We start from the raw sequence: 18892 nt of genomic DNA on the forward strand, positions 1-18892 counted from the left end.
AGTCAGAAGAGTTGCTGGTTTTGTGACTGCGTTTTGTTGGAAGAAAGCAGAAAGGGCTGGTCTCTGAGCTTGTCAGAGAATGCTTTGCTGGAGTGTCTGCCTCATGTGGAAGGGTTTATGAGGCAGCTGTCCTCAATGCCTGGGGAGTCTGCCTGAGCAGATAACGCTGAAGAAAGTACCAGGGGTGCCCCAGTTACCCTTGAACCACAAGTGCAGACCGAGACTCATTAGCTCTCTGTTTCCTGTTCTGTCCCAATGGCAGCTCTTTGTTACTACTGTTAGCAGAATTCTGAGTGGTAAGTATCCCTTTTCTGCCTCCCACCTTGTTCAAGGTTCCCTGGTGACTCCATGGTAAGAGTACTTGTTACCTGTGGAGAGGACCGAGGTTTGGTCCCAACCCAATGATGGCTCACAATCACCCTCAACTCCAGTTGGAAGATACCTGACCTCTGTGGCCACTAGGTCTACATGTGGCACATAGCCTACATACAGTCCACACACACACACAATGAAATAACCCACCTCCAGCCTGCACCTGTAGGAAACATACTCGGGCACACACCTGGGTCCCTCAGATTTCTATGAGGTGAGGTCTTAGTCTCCACAGGTCTTAAGTCTCCCTGGGCTACTGGAGGCCCACGTAAGTAGGAGTGCCGTACTCTATCTCAAATACGGGCCGGGCGGTGGTGGCACACACCTGTAATCCCAGCACTCTAGGAGGCAGAGGCAGGAGGATTTCTGAGTTCGAGGCTAGCCTGGTCTACAGAGTGAGTTCCAGGACAGCCAGAGCTATACAGAGAAACCCTGTCTTGAAAAAAACCAAATCCAAAGCAAAACCAAATACAGCAATAGAACTGCCTATATCTCAAGCCCTTTCCTACTTGACACTGGGCTCACAATTTTCTTGCTCTTTTTGGACCTAAACAACTACGGTTACCTTACTTCTTGGACTCTAGAATTAATAATTTATTATCTCCAGTTCTACTGGGCACTGTTCCCTGTTCTTATTTTTTTTTTCAGCAGCCAAGCACATTTTTCACGTTAGGAACAAATTGGAAAGCTGTGTCTAGTGGCAGACTTCTACGAGATGGGAGAAGGAGGCTGCAGATGGCTCATTGGTTTGGAGCGTTTGCGGTTTGGACAGAGGACCTGGATTCAGAGCCCCAAACCCACATGGTGGCTCTCAACCCTCCATAACTCCAGTTCCAGAAGATCTAATTCCCTCTTCAGGCCTCCCTGATCACTAGACATGAAAGCTGTATGTGGACATAGAAGGTTTTTGTTTTTGTTTTTAAATTAATAGAGACAGGAAGGTTGTGAGTTCAAGGTCATCCTCATCTGCATGGTGAATTCAAGGCTAGCTGAGACTACATGAGATTCAGCTGCACGTACAATCTGACTTGATGGAGAACAGAATAATGTACCAATAGTTTATAGCATTGTTTCAGAAATAAGCATTTGGGAGACAGGCAGATTTCTAAGTTCAAGGCCAGCTCGGTCTACATAGTTCAGGACAGGACAACAATGAGACCCCATTTCAAAAAAAAAAAAAAAGGTGGGGCTCACTTTGGCAGCACATCTAAACTAGACAATGACAGACCATCATGGCCCCCGTGCAAGAATGACACTCAAATTTATAAAAGATTCCTTATGTTAAAAACAAAATTTTTTCTTAGAGCTTTAGCATAAAATACTGTACTCATGAGTCTGGTAGGAGGGGTGATGGGGCGCTTGTCCAGCATGCATGAGGCCCTGACAAGTTAGAAGCCATTCTGGGCCTCCCGACACTGTCTCAATAAAATAAAAAGTGAAATATATTAATGGAGAAGGTAAATAGCTTTCAATATGGAACACATGCCTGAACCGTGGTGGGTCATTCCCTTGATCCCAGCATTCAGGAGGCAGAGGCAGGTGGATTTATGTGAGTTCAAGGCCAGCCTGGTCTAGAGAGCGAGTCCTAGGGCAAACAAGGCCTATCTCAAACAAGTCAATATTAACCCTGAGTTGTCAAGCTGACCTAACTTGGTAGATCTTTGAGGGCAAAGGCCACTTCTGAGCCTTTAGCTGCAATGTTTGCCGGTGTTCTATCTACTGCCTCCTGGCCATTCTCTGGGCTCAGCCTCCCCTCCCCCTCCTATCCTACACTCATCTATCTGTCCCTTGCACAACCTGCCATGATGACGTAGACCAGCTTGGCAGACCTACGTGCCACATGCCCCAGATTCCCCGGGCCTCGCTGTTCACTTCTGGCGCCCAACATTCATTCCTATGCTTCCGTTCCTGGACCCAGTTCTAACATCTTCCGGCCATATGCTTGATTACTAAGTCACCCTGGGGTCAGCAAGACCGTTTATCTCTGCTTTCAAAGTAGGTTCGGCAAAACCTGGTTAAGACAGAAAACCAAACATTAGAGGGTCACGGATGCTCTGCCAGAAGAGCATTTAGACAAATCGGAAACGATCGAGTCTCATCTACCCCGGCACCGTGGAGGTTCCAAGCGAGCCCCTGCATACGCCCTGGGGGCGGGGTTAGGGCGGAGCCTGGGTGATGGGGTGGAGCTTGAGGTGATTTGCGCTTTGGAGCAGGTCTTGAACGCTATGCTCAAGATTGGATAGCCTAGCCGGAAGTGGGCGGCCTTCTGCCCGGAAGGCGCGGGACTCCGTGGCGGCGGCAAAAATGCTTGGCGTTAAAGCAAACTACCTACTACCCGCAGACTGCGCGCGCCGGTGGGTCTCGTGCAACAGAAGGGAATGGGGCGGACGGGCGCGGGGTTCCGAGGCTCACATAGTACCTGTCCTTAGGGTGGTAGCAGAGCTGCAGGGCGCCCTGGACTCCTGCACCGATCGGCAGCGGCAGTTGGAGCGGAGCCTGCGTGTTTCCAGGAGACTGCTGCAGGTCTGGTACGCGGACCCAGGGACCTCCTTGCCAGTCCCTTCTCGGACCATCAGGATTATGTAGAGCCCCAGGGCCTAGAAGGCCAAGTACAACTGCACACTTTTAAAGTCCCGTTGACACTGCTATCCTTTCCCCCTTATCCTTACAGGGTCTGAGGCTGGGGATCTGCTTAGGGGTAGGATGTTTGGACCATGCCATGACTGCCCTGTCTTTGCAGGGAACCAGCCAGGATCCCGTCTCCAGTTCCAGAAACCAAGGAAGAGGACCTACGTGCAGGTAAACGTCAGCTGCATTTTACGGGTGCTGTCCCTGGCCTTTCTCCTGCTTGCTATCATGGGGAAATCCATCATGGGACAGTGAGCAGGAATTCTTGCATGGTTCTTGACGTTTATAGCATGTACGCCGAGTTCTCAAGACCTTGAGGAGCTGCAACTTTTGACCCAGGCACTGGAGAAGGCTGTACGTGTGAGGAAAGGTGTGTCCAATGCTGGACACAAAGACAGAACTCCTGGTCTGACAGCTAAGGCAGCCACTTCTGGTGCCACTGCCTCTGCCCATCCTCGTACTCCCAGCCAGAGTGGCAGCCATGTATCAGGTGCAAAATCCACCAAGGGTATACAACGGGCCGCAGCCCCTGCCAAGGATTACCCTGAGTGCAGACTTCGGTCAAGGGGAGATAAGACTCATGTAAGAACACAAGACCAAACACCTGGGTATGGACCAGGCCTCAGGGACCAACAGATGGCCCCATCACCTGCTCATCATGCTACAGAACTCTTCACGTTAAAGGAGAAGGGGTAAGCTTCCCAGACCGATCCTGACAGGGCATTGAGCTGGGTGAGGAAGCCCCCGGTGCCACCCCATAAGGGCCATGCACTGAAGCAGACAGGGTGGATCGGCTGGGTGGGGATGGCATCAGGTTTGTCATTCTGGAGCCTGACCAGCCCATGGGCTCTCTGGACTTGGGCTCGCTAGCCCTTTTCAAAAAGCTTGTCAGAATTAGACGATTAAAGGAGAGGAGGTGAGAAGGCTCACCCTGAATGGGTTCTGAGGCAGGAGTGCGTAAGAACGGCAGCCCTAGAATGTGAGGAGACTGCTCCCAGCATTGGCTTCTCTCTCACAGGACTCTGCTGCAGCTACCTGCGGCCTTCAAGAAGGCGGCTTCTCGGAATTCCCGGTAAGGCCGAGAGGAGACAGGAACAGGAAGACATCACTCACGTTGGGATGGGCGGGTCTCTGCTCGCTCAGGCCCAGCAGCTTGGAAGTCCCCAGGTCAACCAAACAAGCGCTTGTTTGTTATGTCCTTTTTGTTTTAGTGTAGTGTGCATGTGTGTTTGGGTGAGTATGTCGCCAGGAGAGGGAGTCAGAGCCCCTGGATCTGTAGTTGCAGGTGGTTATGAGCTGGCCGAGGTCAGCACTGGGAACAGAACTCAGGTCCTCCGTAAGAGAACCATGTGCTTCTAACCACTGAGTCTTCGGCCCTCAGTCATTCAGGTTTTAAGGGCTGAATCTTAAAACACTTAGTCTGTGAATTCCAGACTCTCTTCCTTCTGGGATGGCAGTAACGGGTCCTGTTTCATAGAGGTGCTGTGTAGTCAGAGTGGCTCCTCTCAGATGTTTGTACTGTGTCTGGTAAGATTTCAGTTGCCCCCTCCTGCTGTAGCAAAGCCACACCCCCAGGGGATATGCCCCTGCCTGTCACTTCCCCAGGCTCTTAAGGTATACTCTGGCAGTTAAAATAACCTTGTTCCTCTGGTGGTGCCTTGGGGCCTGTTTCAGCCTGTGGGCCCAGCTCAGCTCTACACAAACCAACGACTCCTTAGATGCCACTAGAGCCGCCAAAACTCAGTTCCTCCACAAACTCCAGATGGCTGTATCCTTACTGTCATGGAAGAGCTGGGAGTTCTAGAACAGGCTCTGAACCTGGCAGGTTTGGAAAAGGACCAATGTGGCCTGTGGCACAGCCATGCTGTCTCTCCAAACTCGTCTTTGGTGGGAGGGGTAGACCCGGCCACAGACCAGTTTCCCTAACTAATGTACAGTCAGGCTGTTCCAGCCACAGGCCCAGTGCTACAGAAGTGGAGGCACATGCCCAGAGCCTGAGGAAGGCCTGCACACTGCTGAGACTTCGTATGCAAGAGGAACTTGCAAAAGGTCAGCCGTCCTGACTGGAACTTGGGTGGCGGGTAGACTGCAGGAGGGACAGGCAGGGTTTGGGGACCGTCATGGACCCTGCTTGCCCTCCTTACCTTGTGTAGCCCCCACTGACTGGATGCAGGAGTACCGATGCCTGCTCACCCTGGAAGGACTGCAGACCATTGTTGGACAGTGTCTCCACAGGATACAGGCACTGCAAGCTGGTGAGGTTCTAGCCCAGCACTACCTATGCCGAGGTCTGAACTAGGGTTGGGTAAAGCAAGAAATAATTTTCTTGGGGGAGGGGATTGTTATGCCCCTTTTTATTCCTAAGTAACTATTGGGAGTTTCTATCCCCATGATTGGTTGTATAGATCCCGAGTAAAGGACACAGAAACACTATGATTTATTTTATATATTTTTTATATATGTATATAATTTATAATAAGCTGTAGACACTGTACTGGGAGGTTTCGAGCTTTTCTTTTTCTTTTTTCTTTTGTTTTGTTTTTTTGCATTTGGTTTTTTCGAGACAGGGTTTCTCTGTATAGCCCTGGCTGTCCTGGAGCTCACTCTGTAGACCAGGCTGGCCTCGAACTTAGAAATCCACCTGCCTCTGCCTCCCAGAGTGCTGGGATTACAGGCACGCGCCACCACCGCCCAGCCTTTGATTTTTAGAGACAGGGTTTCTCTGTATAGTCCTGGCTGTCCTGGAACTCAGACCTGCCTGCCTCTGCCTCCCAAGCTCTGGGGTTCGGGGTGTTATTCTAGGTTACTTTAAATGGTCATCTTTGCATTCCTCAAAGCCAAGCATGCGATTGGCTGTAGGGAGGGGGTGCCAGGAAAGCTAAGTCCTGGCTTGCAAGAAAAAGAGAGACCTTGGTGACGGCTGCCACCCCATGAGACTACAAATGTCCCTTCTCATAGCTGTGACGGAACAGCTTCCAGGAGTATGCCACACAGAGAAGTCCACTCAGGCCCCGCCAGTTTGTGGAGGAGAGGCGGACTCTCCCTGGAGCCCTGAGCTCCTTCTCTACTCTAGCACCAAGGAGCTGCAGACCTTGGCAACCTTGAAGCTTCAAGTGGCCATGCTAGACCAGCAGATCCATCTAGAAAAGGTACTTCCAGGACAGGAGGTGGCGGTGTACCTGGGGTCCCGGGAGCCAGTGACCTTACTGAGGCTGGCGCTTATCCCCACTCCCACCCCACCCCACCCCACCCCCACCCCCACCCCCACCCCCACCCCCACCCCCAGTCTCAAGAGAAGAAGCACCTGGGATAGGCTGTGTCAGTGAGCCTCTGGGTCCACATGTGAGCTGGAACACCCTCATGGCCAGGGTATCTCGGATCTGAACGAGGATGGAAGCGTATCCCAGGGTTGTCCACTGAGGTCTTTTCTCTGTACTGTTCCCCAGGTTCTGATGGCTGAACTCCTCCCTCTGATAAACACTCAGGAGCCCGGAGGCCCGCCTTGGCTGGCACTGTGCCGGGCTACGTACAGTCTGCTCTGCGAGGGAGGTGAACACTTCCTCACGGTCCTTCGAGATGACCCTGCTGACTAAGCAGTCTGGGCAGACAAGAGGACAGGGACTGAGGGGGCTGAGAGCACAGAGCTGGAACCTCACTGAGAAAGCTGCGTGGCCTGGGTGCTCCCCTCCCCCCAAGCTCCTCTTAGCCCCCAGACTTCCTCATCAGGGCTCAGCGTTCTGCCTTCCTGGGGGAGTCCTTGGCTGCCTCTGCTTTCTCTCGCTGTAGACCTACAGACTACCTGTACGACACTAGACCTCCTTTAGGAAGTATAAGGATTTAATTTATATCATACTAGGGTTTGGTAAGGGGCTTTTTGGATCCTTGTTTCTCTCTTTGTGGTTTTAAGAATTGTATCAGCCAGGTGGTGGTGGCGCAAGCCTGTAATCCCAATACTCTGGGAGGCAGAGGCAGGTGGATTTCTGAGTTCGAGGCCAGCCTGGTCTACAGAGTAAGTTCCAGGACAATCAAGGCTATACAGAGAAACCCTGTCTCTGAAAAAAAAAAAAAAATCCAAAAAACAAAAAAAGAATTGTATCAATTACCTGGGAGGGAGGCAGAGGCGGGTGATTCTGTGAATTCAAAGCCAGCTTGGTCTACAAAGCAAGTTCCAGGACAGCCAGGACCACACAGAGAAACCCTGTCTCAAAAAACCAAAATAAAAAGAAAAGACTTGCATCAGTTAAGGGGTTTGGAGCATGCCTGTAATCCCACAGGGGTGGCTAAAGGAAGAGGATCCTAAATTTACGGCTAGCCTGAACTCTGTTTAAGTAAAATAAAGGAAGGGATATATCAATGCAGTTCAAAAGTGTGACTGTCTCTTCTGCATAAGGGGAGGTGAAGATCATTAACGTTTGTCCCCTGGCACCCCTGAAAGCCACAAGCCACATTGGAAGAGGCTTGACTCTGCCCTTGACCACCCTCCCACACCCCCACACCTCAGGGCTCAGGACGGCAGCTTCGGCAGCAGTTAAGGATTGCTTCCTGCTTGAATCTCAAGGACCTGTAGCCTGTTCCCCGGAGTTTGGTGCTGGAGAGGGCTCAGTAGTTAGAGTTACAACTTAGAGCTTCCTGTAGCTCCAGTCCCAAGGGATCCAACACTCTCCCAGTGTTGCTAGGCACTGTACACATGGTGAACATACATACATGCAGACAAAAATACCCATCTGTACAAAACAATAAGGTTTGAATATGTAAGTGTGGGTGCCTATATGGAAATGTGCACCTCTGATGCCTGCAGAACCCAGACCCTCAGATACCCTAGACTCAAGTTACATTTGGTTTCGAGCTGCCACATAGATGTTAGGGACCAAACCTGGGTCCTCTACAAGGGCACCACGTGCTTTTAACTGCTGAGCCATCTTTCCAGTTCCTAGATTTTTTTTCAATATATTTATTATATGTAAGTACACTGTAGTTGTCTTCAGACACTCCAGGAGAGGGCACTAGATCCCATTACGGATGGTTGTGAGCCACCATGTGGTTGCTGGCATTTGAACTCATGACCTTGGCAAGAACAGTCCGTGCTCTTAACCACTGACCCATCTCTCCAGCCCACCCTGCCCTGGCTGTCCTGGAACTCACTCTGTAGACCAGGCTGGCCTTGAACTCAGAAATCCGCCTGCCTCTGCCTCCCAGAGTGCTGGGATTACAGGCGTGCGCCACCACCTGTGGCCTGGCTGGATTTTTTTTAAAGACTTTTTAGCTGGTTGTTGTGGCCCAACACCTTTAATCCCAGTACTTCAGAAACTGAGTCAGGTATATCTCAATGAGTTTAAGGCCAACCTGGTCTATATATTAAGACCCTGTCTCAAAAGAGAAAAAGATTTATTTTTAATTGTGGGTGTATGACACCTGTGTATAGTTTCCTGCAGACTCAAAAAGAAGGCATCAGGTCCTCTGTAGCCAGAGTTAAAGGCTGCCAGATGGCATGCTGGAGGCAGAACTTGGGTCATCTCAAAGATTAGCAAGTGCTCTTTTTGTTTGTCTGTTTCTTAGGGTCTTTCTATGTAGCCTTCACCGGCCTGGAACTTAATATGTAGATCAGGTTGGACCCACTGAGAACTAGGATTAAAGGTGCTGGGGTGAAGTTCTACCCTGCCCGTAAGCAAGCATTCTTACAGGATCTCACTGTGTAGCTCAGCCTGGTCTCCAACTCCTAGCTGTCCTGTTTCACAAGAGCTGGGATTTTAGTGTATCTTAAGAGGACTTAACCTCTTAAACCCAAGCATTTCTTCCAGCTGGCTACTAGAATTGTGTTTATACAGCTCTGGAGCCTCACCAAACTGGGTGGAAGACAGGGACCTTTCACAAAGGAAAAGAGCCTCTGTCACTGTCACAAGGGTCACAGGCCCCTTTGGGGGCCTGACAGGAAGTGTGCATGGGAGCAAAACCTGGCCTTAGGAAAGCCAGGAGAGGTCTGCAGGCAGAGGGAGTGGACTAGATAATGGTTAAGCACCTTACTCTGTTTTCCAGCAGGAGGTCCTTCTTACAAAGAAAAGTCTTTATCAAGGTCAGTCCTGCCGACCAAAATCAGTCAAAGCAGGCCCGGTTGGGGGCTTGGAGCGAATCAGACTGAAGTAGAACATAAAAATCCATGGACTTCCTTGGACTGAGAAGTGTCTCCCCCAAACAACCCAGAGAGGAGGAGGCTACCCCACCCTGTGGAGCTGGCACCCAGCCCCAGGAGAAGGCCCTGACCAGAACCATCCCTTAGACTAACCTAGCCCCACCCCACCCCCTTTTTTTTGGTCTACTGCTACCTGGAAAGTTTAGAGGTGACCTTAACCCTACTGACCAGTCATTTCCCATCCCAGGATCCCTGGAATGATTCCATTGATTGGTTCGCTTGCTTTTCCTACTGTCTCAATGTACCAGGGCTTGATCCTAAATCAAAGAATGGCAGGAGCATTGTCCACCTCTGCCCCTGGCCAAGCTTTGGGAGCCCAGTGTCCCTTGACTACATGACCCTACCTGGTAGTGCCCTGCCGATTGTTCTACGTGCTCAATGCCAGAGCGGTACCCTGGGTGGAGTTAGACGCCGTATTTGTAAAGGGCTCCATGAAAATAGTAGAAGCACTTTAGATATTACCCTGCTCGCCTAATTCCTTGCCAAAGCCAAGAGGCAGTGGGACTCCCAGGCAACCTGGTGTCGTCATCAAGTCCGGGACTAATTGGCACCAGGATGTGACCTAAGGGTGTGGTGGGCATTCTTACCATTGCCACCCCATCCCCACCCCAAAGCACGGCCACCTAGTCAGAAATATGAGATCACCAGAGTCCTTGCCTGAGCCCACCCTGCCAGATCTGGCGTCCCCAGAAGCCCCTGGAACCCTACATGCCCTGTTCTTGGCTACAGGCGGTGCAGGGGGCTCCTGGTCGCGCTGTGTTCTGCCCTTCCGCGCCCTAGCGGTGCTGGCCGGTGCATCTGGCACGGGCATCACCTTCTCGCTGTGCGGGCCCGGCCTGGATCAGGCCCAAAGCATGTCTCTGGCTGCTCTTAGAGTCGGTCTTGGACTCCTGACCGCCACCTTTCTGTGCTGGCGAGCTCGGAGGAGGAGGAGGAGGGCTGGGCTTGTGGAGCAGCGGGGAGCCCGGGGAACTCTGAGCTTATGTGAGGGGCCACCTCCCGGCAAGGTCTGGGCGAGAGAGGGTGCTGCATTTCACTGTTGGCAAGACACAGAAGACCCCTCCCTAAACTGTTTATTTCTAAATCCTCATGAAGTAGGGAGGGCTACCAGCCCTTACCCCTCCTCCTCCCTCTCCGCCCTTCCCAACACACACACCCTCCCTCCACCAACCAGTGCTTTTCAGCTTTTCGTTTTCAACATGGCGAGCTATTTGCTGCCGCCCAGCTGGCCTGGCCGTGTGGAGAGGGAAGGGGGTTTGCAAAAAGTCTGCGCAGGGAGTGCAGAGCACGGAGAGTACGCAGCAGGGTGAGGTGGGGAGTGTGGACCTGCCGGCCTTCCTCTCTATGTCTGGGCCCCTTGGGACATAATAGGCAATAAATGTTTGTACAAGGCAAGAAGTGGCGGCAAGGGTCTGAAGGGGACAGTTGGTCCCGGGCTGACCAGGGGGTTATTTGAAAGGTCAGCAGCTCCCTGCGGCCTGAAACTGTCAAACACTATCATCCTCTGCCCCCCTCAAACCAACTGCTGTTACCAAATGGGGTGAGTGAGCAGGCTTGAGCAGTTGCAGGTGTGAGGCAGGAGGAGCGGAACCTCTTTGTTACAGAAAGTGCCTGGAGGGGGTAGGGAATACTGAGATGAGAGGCCTAAGAGGCCTCAATCAGGGGCTGAGGCAGGTGGCTGGGTCCACAGAGAGTTATTAGCAGCTCTTGGAGACTAGAGAAAGCTATCCCAATGCCCAACCCACCATCTGCAAGTGTAGCCCTGGGGCCAATGTGTGCAGAGGGCAATTCAAGGAAAGAGATCTGAAGCCCACAGCCTCCTCCTTGAAGGGCTGCTGATGCAATGGCCATTTGAGCCCCTGTCCCTTCTCCATCCCCCAGGACCTGATCAATGCTGAGGTCACCAGGCGCCAACTTCCATCCACCCACACCAGAATCCATCACATGCTCTGCAGACCCCAGCAGCCACCGTTCACGGGGAGCTAAGCTGGGGACAAAGCTTACTACACTGTTGAGGTGAAAGGCTGTTCGCCTGTCCCACCTCCCGTAGTTGTCTGACAGTCTGGGGGCTCTAGCAGGGGTCTTGAAGTTCAGAGGTCAGCCTGGGTTTCTTTTCTCAAACATAAGCTGTCCTCCATTTCTCCCATTCAGACCAGGGCTCCTCCCATTCCTATGAGGTATGAAGCTGGGGGGCTGGGAGGACCCGGAATATTGGTTCTCAACTACAGGGGTCACCTAAAACCATCGGAAAACATGGATATTTACACTGAGACTCAGAACAGTAGATTTCCAGTTAGGAAGTAGCAGTGAAAGTAATTTTATAATTGAGTCACTCACCACCACATGAGGAACTGTTACACCACCACATGTTGTGATGACCCCAATCAAAAATGACCCCTGCGCCATTAGGAAGGTTGAGAACCACTGCTCTGGAAGAAGGTCGTTAGAAAGGGCTAATCCCGAACTTGGCCTACCCAGTCCGTGACTACTTGTAAAGGACACATTCTGGTTCACTTCAGTAAGGCTTTGTGGCTGACCAGATGAAGAAGGAGGCCAATACCCGCTCTAGGATGACTGCGTGTCTATTGCCCATTCCTGCCCATGGGCAGCAGGCCTGGGAAAGTACCTCGAGTCAGAGAGTCAGCGATTCTAAAGGAAACCAGGTGTCTAACAACCTGCCACAGCGCTTGTCCCCTTCCTCTGCTGCAGCCCCTGCGGCCAGAGAAGGGCCTAGTGGTCTTGTTTCACTCTTCTTTTCCTGAGAGCGTCTGCTTCTCTCATTTTTTTTTTTTTTTTTGTTGTTGTTGTTGTTGTTGTTGTTGTTGTAGTAACTCTTTCAGTCCAGGACGGTAGCTCTGAGCACACAGGCATCCTCATATGGCCTCTCTTACCAGCCGAAGCCAAGTAATTGTTCCCCCAAGATGGGACAGTATTCCTACCCATTCTTCGTGGTGTCCATCCCAGCCTTGCCTGGTCTGTCAGGGACCAAAGGCAAGAACCTCTCAGCTATAGCTGCCGACCTCTAACTCGTGCCCAGGCAACTTGTCTGGGGCATCTGCCTGTTTTCCTATCTAAATTTACTAGGGTGTAGACGGTCAGATTCAGGGATTTTGACTCTGGTTTATTTGTGACCAGCCCCTCTCCCTTCATCAAACCCCACTCCTTACCTTTCCACGAGGTGGGGGGTGGGGGGAGGTGTGTGTGTGTGTGTGTGTGTGAGGGGTTGGGGGAAGGGGCTTTAACAGGTGACTAGACCCTGAACCTCAAGGGTCCATCAAATAGGCTGTACCCCGTGTCCAGTCTTTCAAGTCCTTCTGGACGGTGGAGCTATATGACACAACTATACCCTGAGATCCAGGAGTGATTTAGATTGAGATTGTCTGGATCCCACTGACAAACAGTGACCTCATCACTTAGCCAAATCCAGATGCTCCCTCATACACCTAGTTTAGGATGATATCTATGTTGGCTTATCAGATGCTCCCAGCAACTCCACGAAGCATGGCAAACAATAGACATTTTAGTTGATGAGGAAACTGAGGAACTCAGGCCACACAGCCAGAAATGCAAACAGCTTGGATTTAAAATAAGACCTGTGTTCTTTCTGCTAGAACCGACTATTGCCTTGGGGATACCCTGCAAGAACACCAGCCCCAACTGTCTTCTTTCCCCATTCTGGGTATCATCCAAGACTTCAAGCTTCAGTCCTAAGGTTGTGCCTGCATGATGGGCCTCTGGGAGGAGTGGCCCAGACCCCAGCCCAGCACGTGGCACCACCCCAGGAGCAGTCAAAGCTTGGCTTCAGGCCTAGGACCCTGCTGGGTGGTCCCTCACGGGCTGCAAGGCTGAGCTGCCCCCTCCCCTCAGCGCATTCCTGGCTCTCCAGCCCCTCCCCCGGATCGCGGGCCTCCCAGCCCCCTCCCGCGCTGGCCCAGCCTGTGTCTGAATCTGCTTCTGATTCTGGCTGTCGGGACGAGGCCCCCTCCCCTCCTTCCTTCCCGGCCCGAGCAGCTCCGCCCCTGGCTAGGACCAGGCTTGCTCCTACTGAGCCCCCCACCCCCTTCTGGCACAGCTCCCCTGCTCTCGCTGCAGCCAGGAGAAGGCGGCAGCCCCGGCGCCCCAGGCCCCGCCCGCCCAGGGCCCTTCCCGGGAGGCCGGGAGACCTGCTCCTCCTGGCCCTCCGTGGGTGAGTGCTGGCGGCCGGCGGCGGGTGGGGCCTCCGCGGGCGGAGGCACCGGGAGCGGGGGCGACGCCTGTCAACGCTCCAGGCCTAGCAGGAGGACTCGCCAACATCCCTGCTCCTGTGCTCGGCCCTGGGCGGGCGTGCCGGTGGCTGCTCCCACTTCTGGGCCTGTGCTGGGGGCCGCCCTGGGGCTCTGCTATCTTGGCACTGCAGACCCGGCACGCAGAGTAGCGGACTAGGCTCTCTCCTCGAGGGCAGAATCTTTGGGCGGAAGCTGGCTGGTTGACTCACAGCGGCCACGGCCATGCCCACCTGGCCCTGGGGGCTGCTGCTGACCGCGGGCACGCTCTCCGCTGCCCTGAACCCAGGGCTGCCCGCCTCTGCCGACCCCTGCTATGATGAGGCGGGGGAGCCTCGCTGTTGTATTCCTGGCCTAGTGAACGCTGCTCTGGGCCGAGAGGTGCTAGCGTCCAGCACGTGCGGGAGGTCGGCCAATCGCGTCTGCGATTCCTCGGACCCGCAGCGGGCACACTCTGCAGACCTCCTGACCTCTGCTCCGGGCACTGCAAGTCCTCTCTGTTGGCGCTCAGATCTGCTGCAACGGGTACCTTTCAACGTAACCCTCACTGTGCCCTTGGGGAAGGCTTTTGAGCTGGTCTTCGTGAGCCTGCGCTTCTGCTCAGCTCCGCCAACCTCGGTGGCCCTGCTTAAGTCGCAGGACCATGGCCGCAGCTGGGTCCCCCTGGGCTTCTTCTCTTCCAGCTGTAGCCTGGACTATGGCCGTTCGCCTGCTCCTGCTGATGGCCCCGCTGGTCCAGGGCCAGAAGCCCTCTGCTTCCCAGCCCCCCAGGCTCAGCCCGATGGTGGAGGCCTTCTGGCTTTCAGTGTACAGGATGGCAGCCCACAGGGCCTGGATCTGGACAACAGCCCCGTGCTCCAAGACTGGGTGACTGCCACAGATATTCGCATAGTACTCACAAGGCCCGCCATTCGGGGAGACACCAGGGACGGTGGGGTCACAGTCCCCTACTCCTACTCAGCCACTGAGCTTCAGGTGGGAGGCCGATGCAAGTGCAATGGGCATGCGTCACGGTGTCTGTGGGACAGCCACGGCCACCTGGTCTGCGACTGCCAGCATGGTACAGAGGGCCCTGATTGCAGCCGCTGCAAGCCCTTCTACTGCGACAGGCCATGGCAGCGGGCTACGGGGCAGGAAGCCCACGCTTGCCTTGGTGAGGCCTTGGCGGGTAGCCCGGGGACTTCTGACCAGGCAGGGCTGCCGCTGACAGATCCTTCCCCGCAGCTTGCTCCTGCAATGGCCATGCCCGAAGATGCCGCTTCAACACGGAGCTGTACCGACTGTCCGGCCGCCGCAGTGGGGGCGTGTGCCTCAACTGCCGGCACAATACTGCTGGTCGTCACTGCCACTACTGCCGGGAGGGCTTCTACCGGGACCCAGGCCGTGTCCTGAGTGACCGTCGTGCTTGCAGAGGTGAGCCTGCCACCCGCATGCGTTCATGATTTGCTTCCCCAGAACCCCAGCTGCACTTCTAAGTGGGCCCCTCATTTCTGTCCTCAGCTTGTGACTGCCACCCAGTTGGTGCTGCGGGCAAAACCTGCAACCAGACCACAGGCCAGTGTCCCTGTAAGGATGGTGTTACTGGCCTCACCTGTAACCGCTGTGCCCCAGGTTTCCAGCAGAGCCGATCTCCTGTGGCACCTTGTGTTAGTGAGTGACCCTGCCCTGTCTCAGTCACCTCAGCCAAAGTCACATCAACTACTGACTGTTGACTGTCCCCTGAGCTTCCTTCAGATACCCCATTATAGACTATTCTCCCACACTCCTTAGAGACTCCTGTCCCTGGACCCACGGAAGAAAGCAGTCCTGTGGAGCCACAGGGTGAGTGGACCCCAGAAACCAGACTGGTCTGACCTTGAAGAGGGCTATAGCTAAAGCAGACCCGCGTGGGGGAGAGGCATGGGAATCAGCTAGTCTCCACGCTTTCCCCCTAGACTGTGAGTCACACTGCAGACCTGCACCTGGCAGTTACCGAATCAGCCTGAAGAAGTTCTGCCGGAAGGACTATGGTAGGCTGCCTCACCCTAGCCCTTCCATCTCGCCCCCAACTCCTCTGAATACCTTGACCCTGGCTGTACCTCAAAGCTCTGTCTTTTCTCGGGTCTCCCACTGATGCCTGCTTTGGCAGCTATGTCTTCAGTGTATCTCCCTCTAGTGGGTGGCCCTTTCATGTCTTTCCTAAGCCAGTTAGACACTCTGTGCTTCTCTGAACAGTCCCCTCCGGCCCTGCCCCACCTAACCTGATCGCTTTTCCACGCCCCCCTCCCGCAGCGGTGCAGGTGGCAGTGGGTGCGCGCGGCGAGGCCCGCGGCGCGTGGACACGCTTTCCGGTAGCGGTGCTTGCTGTGTTCCGCAGCGGCGACGAGCGCGCTCGGCGCGGGAGCAGCGCGCTGTGGGTACCAACCCTAGACGCGGCCTGCGGTTGCCCGCGCCTCCTGCCCGGCCGGCGTTACTTGCTGCTGGGAGGTGGGCCGGGGGCTGCAACTGGGAGCACATCGGGCCGGGGACCAGGGCTCAGTGCTGCCCGCGGAAGTCTCGTGTTGCCTTGGAGAGACGCCTGGACTCGGCGCCTGCGGAGGCTGCAGAGAAGAGAGCGGCGGGGGCGCTGCGGGACGGCCTGAACCAGCAAGCTGGGCGTGGACTGGGCGGGCTCAGCTCTCTTATCACTGGGCGCGGTGCGTTCATCCGAGCCTTAGCCTGCTGGAAGTGTCACGTGCAGCGCCATCTAATTTCCCCCTACTCCCATCCCCGCTTGAAACCTATTTGGCGACGCCCCACCCCCAACTCAGAGGAGTATGAAGGCCCCTAAGAGCTATCAGGCTCCTAGGGCTGCCATCACCCTCAGAGAAACTTGATCTCATCCCCCTGGCTGCCCAGTACAAAGGGTATCCCAATACCCCATGTCTCTTAAAGGTGTGAACCCGCCCATTCCCAGGAGATGCTAGGATCATCTCTCTGGGGTTTGAGCACAGCCCACGGGCCACTGTGATTCATCAACTCTCCGATGCTGTGATACACTTGAGTTCTCCGACCTGCCCAAAGCCACTGCTGCCACCATAAACGCCTGTATACCGCTGCAGGGGCTGTGGCTCAATTGCACAGCCAAGACAGCTAAGTCTCTGCCTCCAGCCGGGAATGCACAAAGAGGCTTCCCTGTCCAACCATCGTGGATCTTGTCCCTATATTCATTCTGGCCTGCCTCTGCCGGTCACATGTCTGTGTCCCCATCCACAGCTGCATCTCTGCCTGTGTCCCATATCTTTCTTGTCCCGTTATTCTCATCTCTGGGCTCCATGCAGCTGTCGTTTTCTATCATGGCTCCTAGTCTTGCCCTCCTGGCTCCTTGACACAGGTCTTGCCCCCAGCTAGGAGCCCTACACTCTATCTGCTCAAGACTGGACGTCGAGAAAGGGCAGATCAGGTCCACGTGTAACCGGACCAGAGGCGATTTCCATGGGCAGCCATCGGGGTTCTAGTTGTCCATGACTGCCTTTCACCAGGCGCTCGGGTCCCTACCTCTTTAGGCGAGCCCCCGCCCCTTAGCGCGGGAACCGCTGTTTGGCTAGCGCATGCTCCCGACTTGGCCGCCGCCGGGCGCGAGCGCGCATGCTCAGAGCCGGCAGCGCTGAGACTCGGGGCGCTCGGGGTGGGCAGCCCGCAAGCGCGTGCTTGTGGGGCGGGGCCGCCTACGCGCGTGCGCAGAAAGGCCAGCGCGGTCCAGCGGAGAGCTGAAGGGAGAGGTGCGGTGCGGCGCGCCGAGGTGGGTGCGAGGCGGGGGCGTGGCGGCTGGGCGCGGGGTGTGGGGCTGTCACTGCCACGGTGCGCCGACCGGCGGCACGGATGTACTGAGAGAGGGGGGCACGGGTTGTGCTCCGTGTCTTGGTCACTGCGGGTTAGGGGGCTCCAGAGTCTAGTGCTGCGTGCGTGACGTGGGCCCCGGACTCAGACCCCTTTGGGCAGGCCCGGCCTTCTTCGATCATCGCTGCCTTCTCTGGGCTCTATGTCGTGGGAAAGAACTGCCTCAGTGTCAACCTTCCCTTGGGGCACTTTCCGTCCCCGCCGAATAGGAAATCCTCTTTCTGTATTCGTTCGAAATTGCTGCAGTGTTCATATACCTTTGCCCTCGGAGACCTGCAACAACTCGGGCCCTTCTCTTGCCAAAGATAACACAGCTGCCCACCCGAAGCTTGGGTGCTTTCCCAGCCTGAGAGCCCTATCCAGCTAGTGACCCTGACCTGCCTTGGTCACCTGTGCCTTAGCTTGGCCCTGTGCTTCTGGAGTTTTGAATAACAGCTGGAGGGCAGAGCTGGCACCACACGGCGTGAGCTACACATGACAGAAGTCAGTCTGTTGGGTGCTGGCAGCCTGACCACAGATTTTCCTTGACAGAATTGACTCAGTTCAGAAACAGTTGTGCTCTGGCCTTCTTGGATGGGGACTCACTGGGCTAATTTTAAAGGCCAAAGATTGTCTAACCCAGCAGGGACATATATGCAGGTATAGGTTGGCTATTCTGGTGGTTGTGTTGCTGTCTTTCCAAAGTGGGTAAATGATTTTCCAAAGGCTCAAAATGGTTTTCCTTGTCTCACCGTGTTCTGCTGGAACATCAGCAGGCGACTCCCTGGCAGATGGTACAACCGCCCCATAATGTGGCATGCTGTGGCACGCGTTGCCATTTCATCTGCGTGGGGGCAATGACTCCATTCTCCTTTTTACACCCCCCCCTTCCCCAATAGGCACCTGTCATTGTTCACTGAATGGTTGTGGAGATGGCTGTATTTGTGTTCTCTCTGATGTCAGTTCTGGTTAGCCTAGGTTGGTGTCGAGACCAACTCAGACGACAAATGGTCAAGAAATTTCAAATATTTGATAGTGACCGTTCATATTGAGTGCTGTGACGGCTTTATGTGCTTCCTTTATTCTGATGATTAATCCTCACCTAATCTCCTCAGTACTCAGATAAAGACTTTAGGGACACACTGTGTACTGACAGCTGTATTTAGAATCTAGTCTGTGTGTGCATAGGCCTGGAGCCACACTGTGTTACCCTGGCTCCCCCATGGTTTGCCCTTCAGTTGGCCAGGCACTCTCTTAAGTGCTTGTTGGAGGGAATAAAGACGCCATTTTTCGAATGCTACATGTCAACTAGTAAACTAGCAATGTAGTGGCTTTCGGCTGGATTAAGGGTGACCTTTTGGGTTGCAGAAGTACTCTAGTAATCTAGGCAGGGTTTTCATAACAATCAAACTCACCTCCCTGGGAGTGCAAGCTCACCTGCCTGTGTTCCTTACTAGCTCTGAGTAACCACACCTGCCAGGACTGTCTGGCAAGTCTCAGTGACCTTGGGCACACAGCACTGCTCCTAATCCTTATTAGAGTCCAAGCCAACCTCAGTAAAGTGTTTGCCTTCGTATGGTTTCTAGTTTAAAGTACACAAGACAAT

General features: G+C 54.3%; 2 protein-coding genes across 2 annotated transcripts; both read left to right on the forward strand.

Moving 5' to 3' along the window:
• The first annotated feature begins 2617 nt into the window (after window positions 1-2617).
• Window positions 2618-7358, forward strand: Tedc2 (tubulin epsilon and delta complex 2). Its single transcript, XM_052197740.1, has 10 exons — window positions 2618-2726; window positions 2802-2900; window positions 3113-3171; window positions 3290-3692; window positions 4019-4072; window positions 4675-4768; window positions 4938-5049; window positions 5154-5255; window positions 5959-6149; window positions 6447-7358. The coding sequence occupies exons 1-10, from the start codon at window positions 2677-2679 to the stop codon at window positions 6591-6593; spliced, it is 1311 nt and encodes a 436-aa protein (XP_052053700.1). The 5' UTR covers window positions 2618-2676; the 3' UTR covers window positions 6594-7358.
• Window positions 7359-13190: 5832 nt separating this feature from the next.
• Ntn3 (netrin 3) lies at window positions 13191-16070 on the forward strand. The gene is made up of 6 exons (XM_052197738.1): window positions 13191-14602; window positions 14674-14862; window positions 14950-15099; window positions 15220-15270; window positions 15384-15458; window positions 15721-16070. The coding sequence occupies exons 1-6, from the start codon at window positions 13675-13677 to the stop codon at window positions 16068-16070; spliced, it is 1743 nt and encodes a 580-aa protein (XP_052053698.1). The 5' UTR covers window positions 13191-13674.
• Window positions 16071-18892: the final 2822 nt, after the last annotated feature.

This window comes from Apodemus sylvaticus, chromosome 10, assembly GCF_947179515.1.
Source record: "Apodemus sylvaticus chromosome 10, mApoSyl1.1, whole genome shotgun sequence".
NCBI classification, from domain to species: Eukaryota; Metazoa; Chordata; class Mammalia; order Rodentia; family Muridae; genus Apodemus; species Apodemus sylvaticus.